Source organism: Marmota flaviventris, chromosome 4, assembly GCF_047511675.1.
Source record: "Marmota flaviventris isolate mMarFla1 chromosome 4, mMarFla1.hap1, whole genome shotgun sequence".
NCBI lineage: Eukaryota > Metazoa > Chordata > Mammalia > Rodentia > Sciuridae > Marmota > Marmota flaviventris.
In genome coordinates, this window is record NC_092501.1 from 155,309,574 (window position 1) to 155,325,602 (window position 16,029).

At 40.9% G+C, this 16,029-nt stretch overlaps 1 protein-coding gene across 1 annotated transcript in view; it reads right to left on the bottom strand.

Annotated features, from left to right (window-relative positions):
- Positions 1–2,783: 2,783 nt before the first annotated feature.
- Positions 2,784–16,029, bottom strand: part of Slc15a1 (solute carrier family 15 member 1) — a 44,479-nt gene continuing 31,233 nt past the window's right edge. Inside the window, exons 18-22 of the mRNA XM_027938841.2 lie at positions 6,159–6,266; positions 5,949–6,057; positions 5,064–5,207; positions 3,885–3,992; positions 2,784–2,975 (exon numbers count right to left, since the gene is read on the bottom strand). Of these exons, the coding sequence (XP_027794642.1) occupies positions 2,784–2,975; positions 3,885–3,992; positions 5,064–5,207; positions 5,949–6,057; positions 6,159–6,266 (661 nt within the window). The remainder of the gene's footprint in view (positions 2,976–3,884; positions 3,993–5,063; positions 5,208–5,948; positions 6,058–6,158; positions 6,267–16,029) is intronic.

The following is a 16,029-nucleotide window of genomic DNA, read 5'->3' on the forward strand; positions in this document are numbered from 1 at the left end:
TCTATTCCATGTATGTATGTCAAAAACACTCTACTGTCATTCTATCTAAAAAGAAGAACAACAGAATAAGCCAACATGAAAAGTATTTATAGGCATATTGTAAACACTTTTGAAATTATTCTGGATTTTGGATATGAACTAGGAAATCTGTCCTAGAGGCTTCCTCCCCACCTGATGTACAACTGTACTTAAACAGTCAATGTTCAAATCAGTGTGCTAGTTTCTACAGTAATCATCACGGGACTTAAAAAAGATGTAAAGCACACACACACACACACACACACACACACACGCAGATCGACTGCCAGAAGGGAGCAGAAGAGCAGAGGATATGGATGTGTTCCCCCCCAACACCATTACCCTGTGACAACTGCAATTGTCCAAGATCTTGCAAATAGAGCACCCATGTTGGCATCTCTCAGTCTTGATTATGCTTGAAAAAGTGGTCAAACAAGAGCCAGGACAGGATGTTTCTGAAAAGTCAACCCTAAAGGGTAAAGTGTACAAGCTTTTCTCTGTGCCCTCCTTGTGCCCTTCCAAGGCCAAAGAAAATCCTTTAGGTGTCATTTTTTTTTTTAATCCATACACAAAGCATGCAAAGTGTCAGTGTCAGATTTGGTTCATTCAAATATTTGGAAGCCCACTGAATTCCAGACACTTTCAAACATGTCTTAGGCCTCAGATTACATGGTGTTTTCTTTTTTTTAAATATTTATTTATTTATTTATTTTTAGTTATTGGCGGACACAACATCTTTGTTTGTATGTGGTGCTGAGGATCGAACCCAGGCCGCACGCATGCCAGGCAAGCGCGCTACTGCTTGAGCCACATCCCCAGCCCCACGTGGTGTTTTCTTAATTCATAGAAGAAATGAGATCTAAAGATCAAGAGTCGCCCAACGTTACACAGCAGCTACAAAACAAGCTGGGATCAGAACCTCTCAAGGATTTAGGATCAGCTCTCTTTCAGTTATTGTCAAGAGTAGGACCATAGAAGTTGAGTGCTCCTCACTACAACTTTTGGTTTCCCCCATGAAAGGTACAGTATGTAAACTAGGGGGTGGAAATCATGGGAGTGGCAGAATTAGTGGTCCCTTACATCTGGTCTTCTACACTGAGTTTGTTGTTAGGCTCATTCAAATCAGACTCTGATTAAATTCCAATAAACGTGTTAGGTCTCTGCCTCTTTCATCTCATTCTCACAGTGTAAGATTTTAAAACATTTACTTAATAAATAGAAGAATGCCATGTGCATTTATGTATAGAAGAATGCCATGTTCTGAAGGTGGGTGAACAGGTACATACAGAACTTTCAGTCTAGGGAAAGCTCGACAGTCACTATACATGGAGGTCCAAGAATCTTAAGGTGCATCATGGGAGTTCAGAGCAGAAACTCAACCTGATATGACAGGGAGGGGTGGCAGGAAGTGGCCTGAAAATGAACAGGGCTTAACCAGGAGGAGGGGGTGAGGTGGTGGTGAGAGTGTGCCTCAGAATCTGATTTTTTTTTTCCTTGCCTTTGACTGAAAAGGAGAACTTGATGTGTTCAGGAAGAAAAGCAGCTCAGTGTTGGCTGGATCCGAGTACGCAGAGAGAAGAGAAATGTGGTCAGAGAAAAAAGAGCCTCATGGGCTCTTGTTAAGGAATTGGGACTTGATCCCAAGGCTGGAAAAGCGCGGAGCAAGGTTTGCTAATCACATCTGCATTTCTCACTCTGGACTTTGAGTCTCCCCTTCTGTGCAGCCTCCATGTGCCACAATGAGCCTGTGTATGAAGCATCTTGAGGTCAAACATAGACTGTTCCTCCTAATCTGGGAATCCTTTTCAGTCTTCAGGGGTGTGTTCAAGTTTGTTCAGGGGCTATCCCTTGTTTGTATAGGAATGCCAAAGTGAAATCGTTCTTAGTCTGATATCCGGGATGATTAAATGACCAGCATCTGTAGTATGAATTAGATTTTAATGTTAACAATTTTTTGGAAGAATTTTTACTTCAAGCAGAAAACCATTATGAGATCTATACACGAATGCACATAAAAAGATCCTAATAATAAAAGATACAGAATTTCCCCCTGGGAAAAATAGGATAATGAAGAAATAAACCTTGATGTTTCATGTCCCTGGGATTTATCCCATGTGGGCACAGTTCTTGTTAATGCTTTTGTGAAATTTTAGTGGACATACATTGCTTTTATAATTAGCCTGTTAAACAGCTACCCTACCCAAAGACAGGAATCTATTTCATACCATAAAAACTTAAAAAATCATTACTGGCCTTCACTTGAGTGGTCTTTTGAGTTATATGCAATTTAAAAAGAGGTAGGGATTGGAAAAACTAAAGTAAAATCCAAAAGGTAAAGTTATCAGTTAATACCAGCTGGTGCTAACTCTACACCATTATGAAACCTGTGAATTCACTTTTGGCATTGGCCAAAAATTGGTCTCAGTTAACATTGTTTTTGTAAGAGTGTTGGAAAAAACCAATGGAACTCTGTCACTCTTTCAAAATTGTTAGTGCAAACTACATTCATTTGTCAGGAGAAGAGATAAATGCAACGTGTGCTCTCCGAGTTTAAAAAAAAAAGTGTGTTTTAAATAAGACTTTAAACAAAGACTTCTTCTAGAGTTTTAGATCCATTGCTGGCTGCTTAGAAAATAGCTTTCTTGGTTCAGTTCACAATTCTGAAGTCTTCCCCATCAAGGGCTATCCAAAGGAGTGTCCTGCCCTGGGGACAGAGGCCAGGGCGCAGGCTGGGCCCAGTCCATCCTCGGCTTGTTTCCTGATCTTCACATCTGTGTCTGTGAGACAGGCCCCAGTGTGGGGTACAGGTCATTCTTTTCTGCATCCTTTTTCTTTTCATCCTCATCAAACTGAGCCTCGACCTCCACTGGATTGATGTAGGTGTAGAATTTAGCCATGATGGCAAATATCACACAGACGACCAGAAGCAGCGCAGCAAACAGAATGTACTCAGCCCACTGCGAAGGAATCAGAGTTGCAGCAAGACAAAACCAAACAAAATAAGTCATATTCACGTGCATACTGAGCGAACATTTTCTTGCTATGTCTACGTAGAAGTTGCTATGGATTAAATTGTTATGGGAAGTTGGTAGGAACCAATACAGATTCAGATTGGCCAGCTTTTCTTGAATGCCTAAGTGACAGACAACATTTTTCTAACAGCATGGAGGTGCAGAAACACAGGATTTTGGAAAGATGAAAGAAAATTTCTAAAATACTCAAGCCTTAAGATACATGGCTGGTGCTGGAAGGATGCGGACCAAGAGAACAGCAAGCAGCACCCTTATGGGGAAAAGAATGTGCTGAGTTTTACCAAGGTGACACCCTGTGTTCTTCCTGGGTGCACCCTGTGCTTGCGAGCCCTCCCATCACACCCCTGATGGGAGCTGATCAGGAAACGATGAGGACAGTGGGAAGAGACAACTGTGATGCCCCAGTGCTGAAGACAGTGTTGCAGTGTCCAGAAAGCCCTCATTTTATTTTAGCTGAAAAAAAAATCAACCACTCAAAGATGGCTTTAACTTCAGGTATTATAAACATTTCTAGATAATAGGTCTAGTTTAGGGCTATTGAGTGGTATTAACTGAGGCTTGGAAAAATAGTTTCCAAGTAAACCACACTAAGGTGGTTTAACTCAACTTGGTTATTTCGGTTGTCAACTTCTAAAGTGTGGCACCAGGTGAAAATAAGAATCAGTACACACTTTGCCAGAAGGCCATTGATAGCAACCCTATCTGGTCAGTCTGGCCATTTTATCCAGCCACCAACCCAGTGACCACGTATTTAGAGGTGGCTGGGAAGGGTCTTGGGGACGACCATTAAAAGATTAGGCAGAGGTACATCCTCTTTCCTTTCCCGTCCCATACCTGCTCGCTGAAGTGGCCTGCCCCTGCCACAATAAGCACAATGATGTTGCCGAAAGCCACTGTCAACAGCCATCCTGCTTGGAGCACCGACTTCATGTTGGAAGGAGCCTGAGGAGACAAAGGAAAGAGAGTCTCAGCTGGATGTCAGCCTCGGAGCAGAACCCGGCTCACTGACTTGCTCCATGGGCAGTCTACTGACCCTAAGTGCGCATTGGAGTCCAGCTCGCTTCATTTAAACATGAAACGGGTAACTAGGCACCCCGCCTCCCCGCTGCAGGAGCATAAAGAATCCCCGGGCTTCCCTCTCCTCCCCGCGCACTGAGCTCCTCTCGGTGAAAGGAGCAGAGCTCCAGGTGAACTGACTCAACCTCTGCAGGACAGTTTCCAGACCAAGCCACCCCTCGCACCCCTCCCCCCAAATGGAGGCTGCTCTCTGGGATACAAGCTTGCTCTTTGCGGCTTCTCGGCCACGTCACCAAAACCTATCTCCCAAGTCTCATCACCTATGTTATGGTCACCCCGTCTGTTAGACTGTGAGGTCATCACAGAAAGGCATTATCCAGCTCACAGTTACCATCTTTACTACAAACATAGAAGGCACTAGAAATTGTGGGTTACAGTGACTGTTAAGTGCAGTTTTAAAATAGTCTGGGACACTAAGCTCTGATGTGCGTATCAACAAAATTTGCCTCATTTGTCTGCTGTGCCTAAAAGCAATATTTAAAACTTCTTAAAGCTAGGTCTTATTTGATGTTTTCACTGGTAGCCACAAAGAGATCTCAAATAAATCTAAAACAGGATGAGGACACAGACCTGTAAATGAACACTTTCATGAATACTTAGTAGCATCTGCTTATTTCAAATTGTAGAATCTGCCACCATGATCCTGGTAGCAGTCATGAATACTGTTTTTTCCTACATAGGACTCGTAACTTCTAGAGTGACCACAGGAATTCAGACACACAATGGACACACGCTCAAAAGCTAACAGCGTGGTGTTCTCACTCAGTGATCCTGTCAACCCCAAAGACCTTGGTCTGGGGAAAACATCATAATGCTTTCTAGAATTTTTAAAAACTACAAACATACAGCTATTCCAGATTTAAATTAAGTTCCTGCAGCATTTTATGAATCTAGGGGCGGAGATAGGAGGGGTGGTAAAGACAATGAACAAGAAACCTGTGAATATGAGAACTCCAGTCCTGTAATGGAGAAGACCACCTCGCCACAGGTGAGAAGAAAATACTGCGGGATTTGCAGAGCCATGTTAACTGTGTTGGGTGGAATATCTTCAAACTCCTCCAGTTTGGGGCAGCCATTACCCTAAACCATGAAAGCAAAAGCAGGAAGCTGAAACTGAAGTCAGGTAGCTTCTAGAATAACAGTTCTTCCCACAGGCAAGCTGGGCTCAACCTTCTAGGGTTCTGTCAAGCAATTTATGAGTAAGTACGTGTCTTAAATGTGCAAGTGAAGCATTGCCTGTTATATTTGTGTGGGAATGGAAAATATGTTCACTAGCATTTTCCTTTTAAATAAGACAGGAGATTGGAAACCAGGTTTGTTTAAAACACTGCCATCCCTTTGAACTACACATTTCTCAAGTCCATGTTAAATAGTCTGTAAGGAGCTGGGTGTGGTGGCTCTTGTCTGTAATTCAGCTACTCTAGAGGCTAAAGCAGGAGGATCGTGAGTTCAAGGCCAGCCTGGGCAATATAGCAAGGCTGTCTCAAAATGAAAAAAATAAAAAGAGCTGGGTATGTAGCTCAGTGGCAGAGAGCTTGCCTAGCAGGTTTGATTCCCAGGAAAACGTAACAGTAATAGTAATAATAAGTCTATAAGTAAGCAATGGATACTGGCCAATGTGAACTTGTAATCAGTGTCAGTCAGTCTGAGGATTCTCTTCTAATGGTTATCTTAAGTCAATAATTAATTAGAGAAATAACTGTAAGCCCATTTACAATACAAATCCTAATATTCCTCTCATTAAATGAATGTCCTTACTGTGAAGAATCAGATCAGCACAAGGTGAGTAGAACTTCTAATACAATGCAATGAATTACTAACCTCCCTTTTGATCACATATGTATAAGCGCTACCAAATTCAAGGTTGGAAGATTCAAAATTTTGTGTACAGTCTTGTGAAATCTCTGTTGAGTTCACTATGATGGTTTTTCTATGAAAAGAAAGAATAACATTGTTAATGTCCTTGGTATTAAAGCCTCAAAAAATACTTGACACTCTTGTACCGGGAGCCAAGTGTCTAGTAGTACTTACTTGCCAGAAGGGAAAAACTGATATTCGCTGGCGTTGTGACTGGTGATGTTTTCAAAAACTCTCCCATCCATTGTAATGCTGATAACTTCATTAAAAGTATTTACAAATCTGAAACAGAAAACCGTGGTCTCATAACTGAACCAGATAGCAATTTTCTACAGTTCACAGGACACGCACCTGATATTGATCTATGACCCTTTTTTGAAGAAATTGAAGATGCTTACAGAAAATCCCTGGAGTCTAAAGACAGACAGTTTAGCAACACTAGGTTGCCCCTGCTTGCCCACTCATGACAACAACCCTGAGAGAATTGATTTAACACTGTATTTATACATGTCGGGTACTGTTCTAATTACTTTGTAAGTATTACCTAGTCTACGGACATTTGGGGATACCGAGGAGGCACCAAATAGGGACTGAGCTTTGTGCTCCTTGCTTCAGAAGTGTTAAAGAAGTGAAGGGGGCTGTGATTATAGCTCAGTGGTAGAGTGCTTATCCAGCATGCATGAGGCACTGGGTTTGATTCTCAGCACCACATATAAATGAATAAATAAAAAAAAAATAAAGGTCCATCAACACTAAAAAAAATTAAAAAGAAGTGAAGGACCCCAAACAGAAGTTTCTCAGTACCTAGAACACAGCCTCCAAAAGGTTTTCTTCTGGAGGCAGGGAAGGAGACTTGTAATTTCTTTAACTGCTAGGAGGCTGGCTGTGACAGGGAAGGGTTACAAGGTCTGGAGAGGAAGAAGTGGGACAACCCAGTAAACATTTCCCACGTGGCTCTGGAGAGACAGTCAGCACCCTGCAGGAGTGGAACAACTGACGAGCCTGGGCTGCCTGCCCCAAGTCTTCCAGCCTCAGCAAGTTCCCCTGCCTCAGCTTCATGTGGAGCCAGGTGAGTTGCCTGCCTTCCTGGGACCAGACAGGTGGTGAACAGCAAGGACAGGTGATTAGAGATCACTTCCTTAGATGTTCCAGGCTATAGAAGATCCCAAAATTCTTGTACCACTCTAGGAATGAGGTGGATGCTAGGAATGAGCCCAAATAAGATCAGCTCATTTTTTCCCAACAAATAGGTGAGTGAAGGTTTATAGCAGATTATCCAATTTAGAGGACAAAAAGTAATAATGATGTACATCTAAGTACTAAAAAGAATAATTCAAACTTTGTATTCCTAAAATACATAACCAAGTTTTATCAGCTTTGTGACACATATTGATTCAATACAGTAGTTTATATATGTAATTTATAAAGGATATAATATTCATATGTAGTGGGCTCATACTCAAAATATTTTTATTAAAAGTGATCAAGAGTTTAAAGATCACCGGCCTAGAGAAACTTCCTACATTTAAACAAAGAAACAGGTAAGAATGTGAAGTAAATGTGAATAAATAAATTGTGGTATATCCATACAGCGGAATACTCTACAGTGGAAAAGTGAATGGATAAGAGATGTATACGTCAATATGGCTAAATATTAAAATAATTTCATACTATATTTTATAATATTATAGAATAACATGCACAGGATATAACTTTTATATCACATTAAGCTTAAAAATATAGCAACAACATATTGTTTATGGACACTAGTATGGTTTAGATATTAGGTGTCTCCAAAAGCTCATGTGTATGACAATGCAAGGAAGTTTAGAGGAGAAATGATTGAGTTGTGAGAGTCATAAGTTAAGTGAATTGATCCCCTGTGGGATTAACTGAGTGGTGATGGAAGGTAGGGAGGATGTGGCTGGAGGAAGGGGGAAGGGGGGCATGCCTTTATATCTGGTGAGTGGAGTCTCTCTTTCTGCCACTTCCCTCTATCACATTTTTCTGCCATGATGTACAGTTTTACCTGGAGCCCTGAAGAATGGAGCTGGCTGTCTATGGACTGAGACCTCTGAAACTGTGAGCCCCCAAGTAAACTTTTCCTCCTTTAAAATTGCTCTTGTCAGGTCTTTTAATCACAGCAGCAAAAAAGCTGACTTAAAACAGAAAGTGGTACTGAGAGGTGGGGTTGTTGCTATAACTGACCTGACCATGTGGTTTAGAAGCTTTTGGAGCTTTATAGAATTTGGGGGAGGAATTTTGAGATGTTTAGCACTGCAAGCTGGAAATGCTGTAAGTGGACCTTAATGGACAATTCTGGTGGGAGCTCAGAAGACCAGAATGCCAGTAGGACCATGGACAGTAAGACACGGATCAAAAGGGTTTGGAGGAAAGGGAGGATACTATTGGTAATTGGATTAGAGGACATTTGTGTTATGTTCTGGCTGATAAGTTGCCTGAATTTTGCCTATTTCCTGAAACTTCCTGAGGGGCTGATTTAAAAAGCAATGGAATTCTTAACTGGTGGAAAAAATTTCTAGAGAGTATAGCATTCAGGTGGTGTCATGGACATTGCTGGTGGTTTTTAGCCAAATTTATTGTGCAGGAGCAGAAAGCAAAACAGAAAGATTTTAAAAACTTGGACTTGAAAGGTGGGAGTAAAACTGGGGCTAAGAAAGTTACAGTTTAAAAGAAATTCCTGTCAGTAAAGAAATGCTAAAGACTTTGCCAGAAACAGTAAGAAAGATAGCTTGAGGGCATCTCAGGAATTGGCAAGATCATATCCATCTCAGACTTAAGAAAGTACAAGTAAAAATTCTCTTGAGATGAGACCAGTGGGACACTCTTTTTGCATGAGGGGGCCAAGGAAGCTTTTTCAATGTGTTCACCCATCCAGGCACTCAGAGGTTGCTGCAGCTGTGGTCCCTGGAGGTTTGGCCACTGGTTAATATGGCTGTAGACCTTGGCAGCAACCATTTTGTGCTGGTTCTGCAGGATTGCAGGATGCTGGAGTTAGGGGGTCATGGAGACTTCCACCAAGATTTTAAAGGAAGATCTGAAAGGACAGGCAAAGTGCAGCAGGTTCAGAGTCCCTGCGGGCACCCCTTGAGAGGGCAATGCATAGGGATGTGAGGAGGAAGCAGAATTGCAGTGGAGATGCCTAAGATTAAGAAATGCCAGTACCATGGAACGTCTGCTGATGAGGCTGAAGGAATCAAGCTGAGATCAGCCAACAGAAAGGCCATTTGGGCTAAAACCAACAAGGCCACAGGAGCAAAGTGACACAAGCCCTTTGGACAGAACCTCACAATGCCATGTGCCCCAGATGCTGGACGTGGAGCTACTGGAGTTGTTTGTTCACGTGGATTTCAGTCTTGTTTTGATCCTTTTCCTTCTTTCTGTGCCCTTATTTTTGTGAATGGAAATATTTACTCTGAACCTTTATATATTGGATACCTGTAAATCACTTTTGGTTTTTATAGGATCTCATGATGCAAATTTTCCCTGGGTCTCGAAGGAGATTTTGGACTTGAACTTTTGGGCAATCTTGAACAACTGAGACTATGGGAACTCTTGGAAATGGACTAAATGTATTTTGCATTGTGAGATGAGCATGAGCTTTTCGGGGAGAGAGGTGGAATGTTATGGCTTAGATATTAAGTGTCCCCTAAAAGCTCATGTGTGAGACAATGAAGTAGGTTTAGAGGAGAAATGATTGGTTATGAGAGCCTTAACCCAGTCAGTGTATTAATCCCCTGATGGATTAACTGAAGGCAGATAGGGTATGGCTGGAGGAGGTGGGCCTTGGGGTTGTGCCTTTGAGGTATATATTTTGTATCTAGCAAGTGGAGTCTCTCTCTGCTTTCTGATCATCATGTGAGTCACTTCCCTCCACCACACTCTTCTATCATGATTTACATCTCCCCTTGAGCCCTGAAGAAGATCTTGCTATTTATGGATTGAGACCTCTGAAACCTTGAGCCCCCAAATAAACTTTTCCTCTACTGCAATTGTTCTTGTCAGGTCTTTTAGTCACAGCAGTGAAAAAGCTGAGTAAAACAGATGTATATAATATATATCAATAGATAATGTTAACAATGCATGAGAAGGATCAATATCAAACCCTCAACTAGTTTTGCCCTGAAGTATTATTATATTTTAAAGTTTCTATTTAAGGCAATCAATTAAGTCTTTCAACTTACTGATAACATGTGATCAAAAATATTATATTTGCTTAAACTTTTATATGTTCTTCCTTTAATTCACTTTCCTCAGAAGTCTGACTTGCTGAAATTCTTGAAGTTATCAGTTATTTTCTCACATTGGGTTTCTAGAGCTTCCTGTTTATTTTTTTTATGTGTTGTCTCTGGGGCATTACATAAAATAATAAAACCCTTGATCCATTAAGAATTTTGTATTTTCGGTTAATAGAAAAAGGTTTCTCTTTTACCACATGGGTGGAGGTGATAGTGGGTTCAATGTGTTACTGATCTCATGTGTCTCTCTTCATTTCCAAGATTTCATCAAAGACATTTTTTTTTAAAAAAATAAGTTTTTATAGCATGGTACCAGATCAGAAAAGGATACCATAATCTAAATTTTCCAAAGTTTCCAAAATTAGGATGCTTTTGAAGAAATCAAAGCAAGGGAAACCATGGTCTGAGGCAAAAACGAAAGCCCAGAGGTGCTTCTGGCTCAGAATCAAAAACAGAGCCCAGGAAAGCACCAGGGGACTGTCATCAGTGTATCTCCCTCCTGATCCAGGAGGGCTGCTGTGTGTATGTGCATGTAGGTAGGACAGAAGGAAGGCTCCAGAGACCTGAAAGAAGGTGTTGTGTTCTGAGCTGTATCCCTCCCAAATTCCCATGTTGGTGTGTGAGACCTCAGTACCTCAAAATGGGAGTATTTAGGGAGAAGGTCCTTAAAAAGATAAGATTAGGTCACAGGGTGGCCTTAATCAAGTACGACTGGTGTCCTTGCAGGAACAGCAGAGCAGGACACAGGTATGCACAGAAGGAGAAACACACGAGGACACAAAGGCGGCCCTCTGCAGGCCAAGGAGGCAGGCCTCACAAGAAACCAACCCTGCTGGCACCTCCACCTCAGACTTCCAGCCAGAAGAACTGCTAGAACCCAAATTCCTGTGTGAATAAGCCACCCAGCATGTGGGAGTTTATCATGGCATCCTAGAAAAATCAAATAGAAGAGAACAAAGAAAATGAAGGAAGAAATAAAGAACTGAAAGAGACTTGTGTTGGTAGATGAATGACATTATACCCATGCGAGGTAATACTGCGGGAAATTATGGGAGAGCCAAGAGGAAGATGGCACAAAGAGCCGGAGGGGAAGTTAAGTCAATTACAAGGACCAGCAGATGCAAATTTTCTTTTTTTCTTTTCAGTATGAGCAAGTGCCAGTAGGTAAGAAGCCATAGAAGCCAGTCTCCAAAACTCTGGGAGGAAATGGCATCCAACCAAGGAGCCAAGTGTGAGAAGAGAAAGACACTTCCAGGTGAGCAGGGACTTGACTTCACCTTATAGTTTCTGGTAGTGACATATTTGAGCATAGGCTACAGCAAGACAAGAGCCCAAGAAAGGGACACAGAATCCAAGCAGGAATGTGCCCCCACCTGGTATACGGTGGAATAGCCTCTGAGGACAGTGCCTCAGAGGGACACAGAGCAAGGGCTTCCAGGAAAGAACAAAAGCTGTGCAAGAGAGCATTCACCCATCAGGGGACCTCGGGTGTGCCTGGTGGAACATAAGGGGAACAGGTGTGGAGTGGCCTGTAGGGAGCGGGGCGGGGGTGGTGAATGCACTCAGGGCTTGGCCCAGGAAGGCTCTGCTCCCCGGCAGCGGTGAGCGGAGGACTGGCATGCCCTGCCCCATGGCTGGATTTGGTGGGAGGCTCCTGAGAATCAGACTTGCAGAAGAGATTGGGTACTGCGTAGCCCTAGGGTCAATCTAGTCTTTCCAGAGAAGGCCCCAACCAACAAAGGCCCCGAGGACAAACAGACTTCAGGGCCACCTTCTGGACCTCTCCCCACAGACCACCGCAGAAACAGTACCCTGGGAGCGCACCCAGCTGGTCCAACTGACAGCACAGCCCAACACAGCTCACCTCACACTGTGAGAAGGAAGCTGAGTCTTCTACCAACGGCTTCAATCTCAGGCCACTGCTACTGGCAGCTCAGAGAGCAACACACAAAAAGGAAGGGGTGACCACCCCACCCCTTGCTCTCTCTATGATTATGTAACACAAGAAGAATTGGAAGGAGACTGTTGGACATAGACAGTGACCACCCAAACTGGGGAACTATTTTGGCTACCTTAGTGGAGACTGTTCCTTCATTCTTCATTAAAAAAAATTTTTTTTATTCTTTCCGTGTGAGTGTGTGTGTGTGTGTGTGTGTGTGTGAGTTCTTGCTGTGCTGATTGGTTCAGGGACATATATAAATACACTTGTTATTTTTTCTCTCATTCTTAGCATTTTTTTAATATTTATTTTTTAGTTGTAGTTGGACACAATACCTTTATTTTATTTATTCTTATGTGGTGCTGAGGATCGAACCCAAGGCCTTGCATGTGCTACCACTGAGCCACAATCCTGACTCCTCATTCTTAGCATTTTTTAAGGTAATTATTTTTTCCTAGCATTGTCTTTTGAGGGTTCAGGAATTTTGGATTGTATATTTTAGTTTGGTTTTGTATTATTTTTATTTGTTTATTTTTCTTGTTTCTCTTTCTTTCTTATTTTCTCCTGCTAATGACCAAATTCTATTGTTTTCTTTCCCAATACTTTGCTTCTTCTAATGCCCCCCTTCTTTTCATGTAAACATCACCTGCCACATCTCTTCTGCATTCTCTGTTCACTTTTTGAAATTATAAACGCTTTCTAACTTTCTAACATATTTTATTTCCCCCTAATTAATTGTACTTTTACCATCTTTCAGAACTAATTGGCTTATATAACTCCTACTCCCACTATTTTTTTTCGGGGGGGAGGTACTGGGGATTGATTCAGGTGCACTCTACCACTGAGCCACACCCCTAGCCCATCCTGCCCCCACCAATAAGACTGATACACACATTACTGCTGTGAATGATAGAGTTGACACTTGCTGTTTGCTTTAAAGCCAGATCTAGTTTATGGTTATTATTTTTACTGTTGACAGTTGCTGAACCTACCATTCCTGTTTATTGGTGATAATTAATGTTGAAGATGTCATCTTTGGAGTTGGGTATTTACTTTAATGCCATATATTGTTTGCAATGGTTGTTACTATTGTTTATTTCACTCCACTTCAGAAGGTTTTGGGAACCTACATGGACGCTAAAAGTTCACAGATTAGAGACTGCTGCTGCTGCTGAGCTGAGCATTCCCTGACATCACTCCAACTCAGAAGTAAGGGGACAAAAGCCCCCAACAACAACAGGATCCAAGGAGGAACAGAAAGGAACTTCATTTCCCACCCCTTGGCAAATACTCATACACAAAACAGAGAGAAGTTCCAGAACTACAAGGTAATTACTCACAGAAGGACATGTGCCAAAAAGAGGTAATGGAATCCACCTTAATCAACATGCAAGTCCAAGACCTCAAAAAACATGAGAAAATAGGCAAAAAAAATTTCCCCCCAAATTCACAATTCCCCAACAAAGGATCACACTGATAGAAAGCCCAGAGAAAGATTATAAAAAACTAATTATAAGCAGTATGAAGATTTCTTGGAAAACTGCGAATGGAACCACCATTTGACCCAGCTATCCTACTCCTCATTCTATACCCAAAGGACTTAAAAACAGCACACTACAGGGATACAGCCACATCAATGTTTATAGCAGCACAATTCACAATAGATAAACTGTGGAACCAACCTAGATGCCCTTCAATAGATGAATGGATAAAAAATGTGGCATATATATACAATGGAATATTATTCATTGATAAAAGAGAATAAAATTATGACATTTGCAGGTAAATGGATGGAGTTAGAGAAGATAATGCTAAGTGAAGTTAGCCAATCCCAAAAAACCAAATGCCAAATATTTTCTCTGATATAAGAAGGCTGATTCATAGTGGGGTAGGGAGTGGGAGCATAGGAGGAATAGATGAACTCTAGATAGGGCAGAGGGGTTAGAGGGGAAGGGAGGGAGCATGGGGTTATAAATGGTGGTGGAATGTGATGGACATTTTTATCCAAAGTACATGTATGAAGACACAAATTGATGTGAATATATTTTTGTATACAACCAGAGATATGAAAAATTATGCACTATATGTGTAATAAGAATTGTACTGCATTCTGCTGTCATATATAAATTAAAAAAATAAAAAATGAGAATAACAGTGAAATTTATATCAAGAGATTATTGTGAGGCTTTGATAACTCAATAAGTGTCAAGGGTGTGAAACAGACTGGTAGAGAATATCCAGTGGATGTGAGCTGCTGCCAGTATCATGACACCTCCTTCCTTTTCACCTTCCTACCTTCCTACCAAGTTGCTCTTCTCCAGAATAAATGCCCTTCACTTATTAGCTATAGACGAGATGTGGTTTTGGCCTTCATGATTATGGACTCTTGTGTCTGTAAGGTCAGCAATTTAAAAATAATTGCTTTGTCCAAAAATAAACACAACTTTGGAAGTGTTGTCCAACTAAAAAAAATGCTTAATAAGCTACAAGAAGGTCTAAGGAAGAAATTAGGACAGCATATACAGGATGTGAAAGACCATTTTAATAAAGAAATAGGATAGTAAAAAGAAACCAAACAGAGCTCCTAGAAATAAATACATATAAAATAGTACCTCAGCTTCTCCAGGCCTTGAAGACAGGTTATGTGATCTTGAGTACACAGAATGTAAATTTATTACATTCAAGCCAGCCTCAGCAATTTAGCAAGGCCTGCAGCAACTCAGCAAGATTCTGTCTCTAAATAAAATAAAAAATGGGCTGGGGATGTGGCTCAGTGGTAGAGTGCCCCTGGGTTTAATCCCTGGTACCAAAAAACAAAAACAAACAAACAAAAAAACAAAAAAAAAACCCAAAACTCCCACAAAAACCAAAAAACCAAGATCCAACTATATGCTGTTTACAAGAGACTTATCTTATAGGTAAAGACATGCACAAGCTGAAGGTAAAAGGATGGAAAAAAAAAAAATCCCATTCATGCCGACCACAAAAACAAGCAGGAGTAGCTATTCTCATATCTAATGAAGCAGATTTGAAGCAAAAATTAATCAGAAGAGACAAAGAAGGTCATTATATACTAGTAGAGGTAAAAATCCAACAAGAATATATAACCATAGTAAATTTATGCCCCAAATATCAACGCACCCAATTACATGGAAAAAAATGCTCCATGACATTAAATCCAATAGTCTCCAGCATAATAATACTGGGTGATTTTAACACACCCTTATCACCAATAGACAGGTCACCAAAACATAAAATCAATGAAGATATCTCCAACCTAAATAACACTAGAAATCAAGTGAACCTAATGAACATCTACAGAATATTTTACCCCCAAACAGCTGACTCTACCTTCTTCTTAGCTGTGCATGGAACTTTTCCCAAAATAGGTAATATTCTAGCCAAAAAACAAATCTTAGCAAATATAAAAAATTTTATATAATCCCATGTATCCTATCAGATTGTAATGGAATGAAGCTAGAAATAATAGAAACCACATAAACACACAGAGATTGAATAATGCTCTTTTAAATAAAGTATGAATCAAAGAAGAAATGGGAATAGAAATCAAGAAATTCTTAGAAATGAATAATAACAGAGTATAACATGTCAAAATCTCTGAGATAGTGTGATAGCAATTGAAAGAGGAAAATTTATAGCCCTGGTGCTATAAAAATTAGAGAGATTCAAAATAAGCAAGCTTATGTTCCACCTCATTGCCTTAGAAAAAGAACAAACACCCAAACCAGTAGAAAACAGGAAACAACTAAGATCAGAGCTGAAATCAATGAAATTGAGGATAATAAAACAATATAAAGGATCAATGCAATGAAGAGTTGGTTCTTTA